General features: G+C 37.8%; 1 protein-coding gene across 4 annotated transcripts in view; it reads left to right on the forward strand.

The window, feature by feature from the left end:
• Positions 1–12,500, forward strand: part of LOC106867686 (protein unc-13 homolog D) — a 467,325-nt gene that overhangs the window by 231,424 nt on the left and 223,401 nt on the right. For all 4 annotated transcript variants that reach the window (XM_089348935.1, XM_089348927.1, XM_089348922.1 and 1 more), the window contains one exon: positions 2,881–2,987. In XM_089348935.1, the coding sequence (XP_089205061.1) occupies positions 2,881–2,987 (107 nt within the window). The remainder of the gene's footprint in view (positions 1–2,880; positions 2,988–12,500) is intronic.

Here is a 12,500-nt window from a genome sequence, read left to right on the forward strand (position 1 = left end):
TCTCATCAGCCACCACAGATAATTTGTAATTAGGACCTTGGCTCAAGTCCATTTGCAAGAACTACCAAATAATAATAATGGAACTGTGGTTTGAGGGAACACTGGAACAACTTCTTGGTAACTTTGTCTTCAGTTCCACAGGCATGCACTACTACGGTATATCAAGTTATTAAAGAGGTACCCAGACAATTGTGGTAGAGTCTAAATATGATATCATCTGTCTACGAGGCTGTGTGTGTATTGAAGGTGTGTGGGAAGGTCGTGTAGGCACAGGTTTAAAAGAATGGGCAAGAGGGTGCATCATCATCATCATCATCATCATCATCATCATCATCATCATCGTCGTCATCATCATTTAACATCTGTTGCTAGCATGGGTTGGACAGTTTGACTGAAAACTGGTAAATTGAGGAGCTGCACCAGGTTCCAATCTGATTTAACATGGTTTCTACAGCTGGATGCCCTTCCTAATGCCAACCACTCCAAGACTATAGAGGGTGCTTTTTATGTGCCACTGGTGCCAGGTATGAAACACTGGCATCAGCCCATGACTACTATCTCACTTAGTTTGACAGGTCTTCTCAAGTACAGTAAATTGCCACAGGTCTCAGTCCCTTGTCACTGCCTCCATGAGGCCCAAAGTTCGAAAAGTGCTTTTTACATGCCAGCGGCATGGGTGCGAGGTATGTGACACTGGCATCAGCCATGACTACAGTTTCATTTGGCTTGATGGGTCTTCTAAAGATCACCCAATGTTCAAAGATTGCGTTTTACCTTTAGTATTCAGATTTCTCTTTCAAATGTAATGTGTTTGTATTAATCACATATTATCTCACTGCTTTGAGATTTTGATGATGTAACTGTCTATTTTAAAATGACATTATAGGGTAGGTGTGAGGTGCCAGATCTGGCTGGTTTGAACATAAAACAGGTACAATATTTGGATCAGATATGGCCAGTTTAAATGTCAAAAGGTTAAGCTATGTAAGAGGTCAGATAGTGGTATTAAAGTGGGCAATAGATTAAGTCTATCACCCAAGTAGGCCATGGTGGCATTTGAACTCAGAATGCAAAGAGCCAGGGCAAATATTGTAAAGAATCAAGTCTGACGTTCTTACAGTTCCACCAATGCACTTCCTTGGATTGATACCGTTTTATCAACCTCCAAAAAGAAAAAGCAAAAAAAGCTGAGCTTGAACTCAGAGTGCAGGAAGTCAGGATAAGTACCATGAAGAATTCTATCTGATGTTCTAATAGCTCTGTAAATTTGTCAGGAGTAAAATGGGTTGTAAATTCTGGATGAATTGTTGTGGATCTATGGTCTAAGGATGAATACCGGAGCAGCTTTTCATCAACTTCTCCCGTGTCGCAGACCTATTTCAGTACAACGCTTTTAATGATTGAATCAATTACATAATGAAATAATCGCTAATTAAATAAGGCTCCTACTGCACCATTGTCTCTAAATATGTACAGTGTCAGTGATAGAAGCAATAAAACAGCAGCCCTTAACTCTTTAGGCTACCATTTGATCATCTATATCTCTTCAGCTCTCCCACTATAATGGTTTAATAGTTTCAAATTTTAGCACAAAACCAGCAATTTTTATGGGAGTGGCTGACTGATACTTATTTTATTAACCCCTAAAAGAATGAAAGCAAAAGAGCCCAAAGAAATGTCACTAAGCTTCTTACCTATCAGGTTAATGATTCTGCTAGCTCGTTTACTTTCCTTCCCACTTTAACAATGACTAATTTCATTGCAAAGGGCATTACAGCCTGATACCCTGCGTAACACGATTTTTGTCCTTGAATAGCTACTGTTGCTTCCTATTTGCTTACCCCTAGAAAGTATTCAAAATGGCTAATATTTCCTTCAAAATTTGCTTTTATTACATTTATTTAAAGCCCAAAGAATCCCTCCCAGCACTTGGCTAAGAAGGATTCTCAGCACATGGCTAAGAATCCCTCTCAGCACATGGCTAAGAATCCCTCTCAGCACACGTTCCCCGCTACTTCTGCTCATGATCAGAGATGCACGTATCGTCAGCCACTAAAGGACATGCTCAACTGGTTAAGCTCAGGAGTGGCTGTGTGGTAAGTAGCTTGCTTACCAGCCACATGGTTCCGGGTTCATTCCCACTGTGTGGCACCTTGGGCAAGTGTCTTCTACTATAGCCTCGGGCCGACCAAAGCCTTGTGAGTGGATTTGGGAGACAGAAACTGAAAGAAGCCTGTTGTATATATGTATGTGTATATATATATATATATATATATATATATATATATATATGGAAACTGGAAGAAGCCCGTCGTATATGTATATATATATATATATATACGTCCACCATATATATACGTCCACCCAGGGACGTAGATCCTTTTTACTACACTCTCTGAGTGGTTGGCGTTAGGAAGGGCATCCAGCTGTAGAAACTCTGCCAAATCAGACTGGAGCCTGGTGTTGCCATCCGGTTTCACCAGTCCTCAGTCAAATCGTCCAACCCATGCTAGCATGGAAAGCGGATGTTAAACGATGATGATATGTGTGTGTGTGTGTGTATGTTTGTGTGTCTGTTTGTCCCCCCTTCATCTCTTGACAACCAATGCTGGTATGTTTACGTTCCTGTAACTTAGTGGTTTGGCAAAAGAGACCGATAGAATAAGTACTAGGCTTACAAAGAATAAGCTCTGGGGTTGATTTGCTCGACTTTAAAGGCGGTGCTCCAGCATGGCCGCAGTCAAATGACTGAAACAAGCAAAAGAGAGCAAAAGAGAGTATAGTGAGTTATGTGTTTCTCTTTTTGAAAGCAAACATTTTAATGTAATTTCATGCAGTGTCACTAATGAATAAACACCTCAATGTTGTTATTTCTCACAGACACCTGCTGCCAACAGAATTAACAATCTCCTCTCACAGCACAGTCAACGTATCCTGGACATCTATGCCACCTCACACCAAATCTCAAAACTTTCGCAGGCAATCGTGTAAGTAGATATTCAAGTTATAATTGTTATGAATATTATCATCATCACCGTCGTCATCATCATCGTTTAAAATTCACTTTTCCATAGTTGCATATGTCAAATGGAATTTGTCGAGACAGACAGACTACAATCAAATGCTCTTCTTGTTACCAAAGCCTCATCTATTTCCAAGTAAAGTAATTTTTCTCCATGGCCAGAAGACTGAAAATGAACAACACTGCTTGTATGATGATGATGCTTGTTAACAACTATGATGTCAGCACAAAGGTACATACAAACAGACAAGTACATACATCATCATCATCATCATCGTCGTTTAACGTACGCTTTCCATGCTGGCATGGGTTGGACGATTTGACTAAGGACTGGTGAACCAGATGGCTGCACCAGGCTCCAATCTGATCTGGTAGAGTTTCTACAGCTGGATGCCCTTCCTAATGGCAACCACTCCGAGAGTGTAGTGGGTGCTTTTACGTGCCACCAGCATGAGGGCCAGTCCGGCGGTATATACATAAATACATCAGTTTCAAATTTTGGCACAAGGCCTGCAAGTTTGGGGAAGGGGCTAAGTCGATTCCATCGACCCCAATCCTCACATGGTACTTATTTTATTGACCCCAAAATGATGAAAGGCAAAGTCAACCTTGGTGGAATTTGAACTCAGAACACAAAGACAGATGAAATGCTGCTAAGTATTTTACCCAGCGTGCTAATGATTCTGCCAGCTTGACACCTTATATACATAAACATGTAGCAGAACGGATTGATAAGATGAAAGAAAGCAAATTATTTTCCCTGCTTGGGATTTATAGTTGTTGTTGGGATGTAGCAGAGAACACTTAGCTATAAAGACCAGGTTGTAACCATTGTTCTGATTGGTTAGTTTTTAGGTGCAAAATGTCTCCTAAACAATTGTGTCAAATAACACGGACAACTAATCAGATGTGCTAAAATGGATCCCGTGTTCTCTTGGCAGAAAAGCTTTCACCAGCTTCTGGGAGCCTTCTGATCTCTTGAAGAATGGCAATTCGTGACCACACACAACTCATCTCTGTCAACGATGTTCTAACACCAGCCAGTCTCCACTTTCATCTTCTCCACCTGTCTACATCATTGCTGTATGAACATCACATGACCAACAGACCAATGGCTGCCTCCACCAAACAGTCCCTCCACCAAACAGTTCATCAACTACATTTACTAGATCAACAGCTCAGCCTAGCCATGAAGTCTCTCACACATCCTTGTTGTAACCTGTTATATTATTTTATTTCATGTATGGCAATCATTGTATTTTATAACAGAGAATAAATCGTCACTTACTAGTTCATTTCATCTCAAGTTATATATCCACTTTCACATTTTCTTCATTCACCAATCGTTATAAACCTAGCAAAAGGATCACAGATCCTTCCTGAGTCATATGAATATATATTCTTCGCTGGACAGGATACCTGTCCATTGTAGGATTACTCATTTTTACCTACTGAATGATTTTTACCTGGTGCAAAGTGAAATGAGGGGTTTTACTCAAGAACACAATGCTTTGCCTGGCTCCTGGAACCAAGACCATAGTCTTAGGACTGGACCCTAGCCCCTATGGTTGGGAAGCAAGCTTTTTAACCATACAACTATCCCTGAGCCTATGAGAGGTACAGGGTGTGATCTTCTTTAGCTGCCAGCTGGCAACATTTTGTTTCATCTTCAAAGAGTATTTGCCCAATATTCTAGGCTGTTTTCACAGCTTTTCCACATTCAAGATTTACTTTATTTTACTCTTTTACTTGTTTCAGTCATTTGACTGTGGCCATGCTGGAGTACTGCCTTTAGTTGAGCAAATCGACCCCAGGACTTATTCTTTGGATGCATAGTACTTATTCTATCGGTCTCTTTTTGCCAAACCGCTAAGTACGGGGACATAAACACACCAGCATTGGTTGTCAAGCAATGCTAGGGGGACAAACACACAAACATACACACACACATACATATATATACATATATACGACGGGCTTCTTTCAGTTTCCATCTACCAAATCCACTAACAAGGCTTTGTTCAGCCCGAGGCTATAGTAGAAGACACTTGCCCAAGGTGTCACGCAGTGGGAGTGAACCCGGAACCATGTGGTTCGTAAGCAAGCTACTTACCACACAGCCATTCCTGCACCTTTATTTTCTGTAAGGTATAAAGATGTTTAATGTAGAAGGTCATAGTGGTCTATGCTAATATTTTGAATTGATAAGGCGGTGAGCTGGTAGAAACTTTAGCACGCTAGGCGAAATACTTGGTGGTATTTTGTCTGTCTTTATGTTCTGAGTTCAAATTCTGCTGAGGTCGACATTGCCTTTCATCCTTTCATGGCTGATAAATTAAGTACCAGTTACATACTGGGGCTGATCTAATCGACTGCCCCACACCTCCCCCAAAATTTCGGGCCTTGTGGCTAGAATAGAAAAGAATATTTTGAAAGGAGTGGCTATGTGGTAAGTAGCTTGCTTACGAACCACATGATTCCGGGTTCAATCCCACTGCGTGACACCTTCGGCAAGTGTCTTCTACTATAGCCTTGGGCCGACCAAAGCCTTGTGAGTGGATTTAGTAGACAGAAACTGAAAGAAGCCCATCAAATATATGTATGTATATATATATATATATATATATGTATGTATAATATACATATATATATATGTATGTGTGTGTGTATGTTTGTGTGTCTGTGTTTGTCCCCCCCAACATTACTTGACAACTGATGCTAGTGTGTTACATCCACGTAACTCAGCAGTTTGGCAAAAGAGACCGATAGAATGTGTGGAAGCATCTTGGAGTTCAGGAAGGCCCATATTTTGTCTTTTCAAGGGCATGACAGCCTCCCTAGTGCCATGAAAAAAATGTGCCCATAAAAATGATTGACATTAGAGAGGGCATCAGGCCCTTTCTAATGTTTACTATTTATTTGTTAAATGAAAACGGAGGAAAAGAGCACGGTTTTCTGGCTATGCCTAGGAGGGAAGTAAACTAAATGAGAAATTTCTCAGATCGTTATAATCTGTCCAAGTCTTGACTGTGTAGAAAGTAAATGTAAAATGACTGGTAACAATGATGACATACATATATACCATGGACAAGTATCTTCTAGTGTGGCTCATTGTATATGTACATGAGTGTATATAAGGTGTGTGTGTGTGTGTGTGTGTGTGTGCATATGCATGTATGTATATGTATATATTCTGATCCAGTCAATGTTGCAATCGTTTGATGCATAAATGCTCCATGTTGCATGCTTGATATTGTAAATGAGTTGTAAATATTTCATAAACAATAGAACTATTTAAATGCGTATTCAGCTATGCATTCAAATATACTGGTGAATAACACAATCTATATAACTATACATTAAACAAAATATCTAATAATCTCTTTCTCTTCATGCACACAACACAACATACACAAACAGAAATACACACATGTACACTCACATATATAATATGTACATATATACATCAACAGGAATCCACCCCAATGAAAAAACAAATATATAAATACTGCAATGGGAATATGTTCTATACATACATACATACATACACACACACACATATATACATATACAAATGCATATATATATATATATATATATATATATATATATATATATATATACATACATACACACACACACACACACACATATATATATATGCATATATATATACGCACATGTATATACTATATATATATACATATACAGATACATATAGATATATACATATATAAATAAACATATATACATATATACACATACATATATATATATACATATATATATGTATATATATATGTATATATGTATATATATATACATATATAAATATATGTATATATATATATATATATATATATATGTATGTATGTATATATATATATATATATATATATATAGATATATATATATATATATATATATACACATTATATATATATCTATAAATATGTATATATAATATATATATAATGTGTGTATATATATATATATATATTATATATATAAATGTATGTATACTCACACATACACACACACACATATATATATATGTATATATGGTCAATTTGTTTGTTGTCCATTTTCTGCCTATTTTATTTTATACATGCACATGCACACACACATGTATCTCTCTCTCTCTCTCTCTCTCTCTCTCTCTCTCTCTCTCTCTCTATATATATATATATATATATATATATATATATATATGTATGTATGTATATACACTTCTATAGGAATGCAAAATATTGAGTGGATTGAACTCAAATTGATGTAAACAAACACAAGACTGTTATATGTATACAATATGGAGGATCTACACATATTTGTATTTTAATATAGCTGCATTTACATATCCATACACAATGTATACACACACACATGCACACATGCACACACTCACACACATGAATGTCTTTTATATATTCATTATGACAATTTTATATACTCACATGAAAATAAATTATCTTTCAAAATTTATTCAATCATTAGAAACAAACACATTGGCAATATAATACCCATGCACACACACACACACACACACACACACACACACACACACACACACACACACACAGACACACACACACAGACACACACACTTTGCTCTTTTATAGCACATAACAAAAGGCAGAATGATTTCTGCATTTATGATCCTATATACATATAATATATTCTGGATAATTCACTGACAGTACAAGGATTTAATTGCATTACAAATAGTATGCACAGTGAAGCTTAACGTCATGGAAAGATTTTGCCTATCAAGCATCAAAACGGTAACCATTCACTGAATTACATACTGATTTTCATCTATGAAATTGGCATTATGATAATGAATGTGAAATAATTTAATTTTTATATTTAATAATTAACATATATATATATATATATAGTTCAGTCTGCATAACATTGCCGATCTTGCCTATTTGCATATGCATTATGCCAAATCACCTGTCTACTTCACATGAATATATAAATGTACACGCTCATAGATTATATATACAGGGATGGCCATAAGTTGGTTTACCCATTTCTAATAATAACAAGAGCACTCAGAGAGGGCAAACCTCTGCCAAGGCAACACCGATGTTGTCTCAACGATTAGGTGGAGATGATTTTTTAAAATGAGACTATCTGAAATAAACTTGACTGCTCTCACAAACAAAAATGAACCCAACCGCTCTCAAAAATTAAGTAGAAAAGACGGAAAAACAATTCAGAATCTTTGTCTGGTACTGAATTGATCCCAAAATCTAATCGGTTTGTGCCTACCATGAGGCCAAACATCCCTGAAAGTTTCATCCGAATTCATCCTGCGGTTCTTGAGATATCTTGTCCATGGACAAACAAACAAACAAACACGACTGAAAACAAGACCTCTGCCTTCACTAAGGCGGAGGTAATAATAAAGAAATGGGTAGAGCGACTTATTGCCATCCCTGTATATATCATCATCATCTTCATCATCATCATCATCTTCATCATCATCATCATCTTCATCATCATCATCATCTTCATCATCGTCATCATCTTCATCATCATCATCATCATCATTTAATGACCGTTCTCCATGCTGGCACGGGTTAGACAATATGATGGGTGCTGGTAAGCTGGAGAGATACACCAGGCTCCAGTTGTCTGTTTTGGCTAGGTTTCTATGGCTGGATGCCCTTCCTGATGCCAACCACTTTACAGAGGGTACTGGGTGTCTCCTGCATGTCATTGATACTGGTGCTCTTTTATATGTTGCCAGCATGGGTGCTCTTAAGGTATCATTGGCACGAGTACCTTTTACATATTACCAGCATCGGTGCAGTTTATGTGCCACCTTCATGGACACATTCTATGAGTCACTGGCACAGTTACCTTTTATGTGTTATTAGCACGATGTGTGTATATATATATATATATATACACACAGTAGTGGCTGTGTGGTAAGTAGCTTGCTTACGAACCACATGGTTCCGGGTTCAGTCCCACTGCGTGGCACCTTGGGCAAGTGTCTTCTACTATAGCCTCGGGCCGACCAAAGCCTTGTGAGTGGATTTGGTAGACGGAAACTGAAAGAAGTCCATCGTTTATATATATATATATATATATATATATATATATGTATGTGTGTATATGTGTTTGTGTGTCTGTATTTGTCTTCCCCCAACATCGCTTGACAACCGATGTTGGTGTGTTTACGTCCCCGTAACTTAGTGGTTTGGCAAAAGCAACCGATAGAATAAGTACTAAGCTTACAAAGAATAAGTCCTGGGGTTGATTAGCTCGACTAAAGGCGGTGCTCCAGCATGGCCACAGTCAAATGACTGAAACAAGTAAAAGAGTATGTGCTGGAGCTGACCTTTCAAACCAAATGAAATCATAGTCACGGCCGGTGCCAGTGTCATGTAACTGATACCCATGCTGATGGCACTTAAAAAGCATCTTTCAAGCTTTGGGCCTCACAGAGGTCTTAAGGCAATGTGGTCGATGTTGGTGTCGTGTAACTAGTACCCATGTCAAGAGCATGTAAAAAGTACCTTTCGAGCGTTGAGCCTCATGGAGGCAATGTGGCTGATGCCAATGTTGCATAACTAGCACCTGTGTTGGTGGCATGTAAAAAACATCTTTCAAGTCATGGACCTCATGGAGGCCATGACAAATGAACGAGACCTTTGACAATATGTCGCGCTTAACTCATCTGGTCAGGTGAAATTGTTGTTGTGGCAGATACTGGGATATGCAACTGTCACCCATGCCAGTGACATGAAAAAGCACCCATCATACTTTTGGAGTGGTTGGCATTAGGGAGGGTATCCAGCTGTAGAAACCATGCCAAACCAGACTGGGGTCTGGTGCAACCCTTCAACTTACCAGCCCTAGTAAAACCGTCCAACCCATGCCAGCATAGACAATGGATGTTAAATGATGATGATGATGATGATATATGTATATATGAATGTATTTATATACTTCATTATGCACAACAGAAGCAGTGTTAGTTTAAAACAAGTCTGTGTATCATACTTAATGCAGAGATACATCATCGAATTAGTCCTTAGATAGTATCCCTTATAGATATACAGTGTTAAATAACACAAAAATATATCAGTAGTGAATGAAAAATCATCCAGTAGCAGAGTTGAAAATTCTAGATACACATTTCTGCCTTCTGAGGCCTCATCAGTACCAAGTATCCATTGCACATCAAGTAATACCACCACTTCCACTGGATGATTTTCATCTGTTACTGATATAAGCATTGTACATCTATAAGAGATATATCTCAGGATGAATATCACAGTTAACTAGGCTTTCACTGATGTATCTGCATTAAGTATGAAATACAAATTGCTATTTTAAACTAACACAACTTCCGTTACCTCTACTGAATTTTTATTTAATAGGCTGGCTAATTTTAACATCAGTAATTTTCAGTCATGTTTTGCTATATCAATGATGACAGATTTTGTAATAGCATGAGATTACCCATGGGTACATGCTGTTGATGAAACCCTCCAAAAAGCAGAAGCATGCATCTAGCAATACCAACACTGTAGCTGAACAATTTTCGTCTATTACTGATATATTTATATATACAAGGGTGGTATGTATCATACTAGTTTAGAGAAACAGATTTATTTATACTAGCACTAGAAGAGATAGAGGTAAAAACAGTAGAACTGTAATCCAATGTTGGTAGTGGGAAACATTGGCAATTAGCTGGATGGCCTTCATTTGAATGTAATGTTAGATGTCCACGTATGTAGCGACATCACTGCCCCAGATATAATATAATATATAATGAGCTTATTGCATACAGCGCACAGGTTTACTACGACTCATTAGAAAAGGTTAAAAGATGAGACAGAAAGCAGACATAGTATAAGAAAAGGAAGATATCAACGAAAGCTAGAAGTACATGTACAGTACACAGAATAAAATGGAGAAAAGTGAACATTAAAGGTGTCATAAAAAATAAAAAATGAAAGTGTGTAGACTTGATTAGCTGGGAAACTATATTATTTGGTCTGGCTGTGTGCTGCTTTTGAATAAAATCAATCACAATATTTAAATTATATTAAAATGTTTATATACAGAATGATATTAAAATTGTTGCCTTTCATAAAACATTATGCTGGATGCTTGTAACTAGTGTTGTGAGAATGTAAGCTTGATGAGAGGTGAAATTGTATGCTTGGTGAGGAGAGATCTTTTAGTACAAGGTCAGAGAAGTATGGCTGCTGGTTAATCAAGAAAACTTCTGTGCTGTATATCCCAAGCATTTCAATTTATAACCATGAATTGGCATGAAACTGCATGGAATTACTGCACTCTTAACACCCACAAAAATGTGCCTGAACAACAATTGGCTTAAAGTTAAGATTACATGATAAAGACTGTCATGGCTAAATATGGAAAATGATAAATCGTGGCCCTTTTCTCATTATAGGATTGATAAGGTTTTGAATGCTGAGAACTTCTGAAAGTCCCTAGACATACCAGGAGCATTGTGGGTGAATTTCAGGAATATTTGAAGTATGCAGTGTTCCGATAGTTGACAATGAATGTGCTTCAACAATTTTAAACTTGAAAATATGCTCTCAAATATATGAGCAGTATTTCAGACATATCAAAACCTTATTTAGGATTGAAAACTAGAGATTATGCTACCAATGTAAAATTGATTGGTGATAGTTAAGAATGGGTGGACCAAATATAGGTGGAATAGGTGAGAAAGAAATTTTTGTTGGGATTTGGGGAAATCAAAATCAAATGGTGGCCAAAAATACGAGACTCTGTATCAAGCAAAGAATATGTTATGGCATCATCGTCATCATCATCATCATTTAACGTCCGCTTTCCATGCTAGCATGGGTTGGATGATTTGACTGAGGACTGGCGAACCAGATGGCTACATCAGACTCCAATCTGATCTGGCAGAGTTTCTACAGCTGGATGCCCTTCCTAACATCAACCACTCTGAGAGTGTAGTGGGTGCTTTTTACGTGTAACCGGCACGAGGGCCAGTCCGGCAGTACTGGCAACGGCCATGCTCAAATGGTGTTTTTTTACGTGCCACCTGCACAGGAGTCAGTCCAATGTTTTGTTCACATACCACTGGCACAAGTGCCAGTAAAGCGAAGCTGGAAATGATTGCGCTCAAATGGTGCTTTTTACGTGCTTTTTACCTATGTTGGACCCCTTATTCACATAACCACCGAACCTGGAGCTTAACTTTTGTCTATCCACAGCACTTACTCAGCATTACCTGAAACCTTTGGGTCTAATTGACATCACTTTCGCTCATAACCTATATATATATATATATATATATATATATATATATATATGTCTGAGCCTGGTGCAGCCTTCTTGCTTGCCAGTCCTCAGTCAAATCGTCCAACCCTTGCTAGCATGGAAAGCGGACGTTAAACGATGATGATGATGATGATGATGATATATGTATATATATACATATGCA

The sequence above is a fragment of the Octopus bimaculoides genome, chromosome 1 (assembly GCF_046866305.1).
Source record: "Octopus bimaculoides isolate indiv1 chromosome 1, ASM4686630v1, whole genome shotgun sequence".
Classification (NCBI taxonomy): Eukaryota; Metazoa; Mollusca; class Cephalopoda; order Octopoda; family Octopodidae; genus Octopus; species Octopus bimaculoides.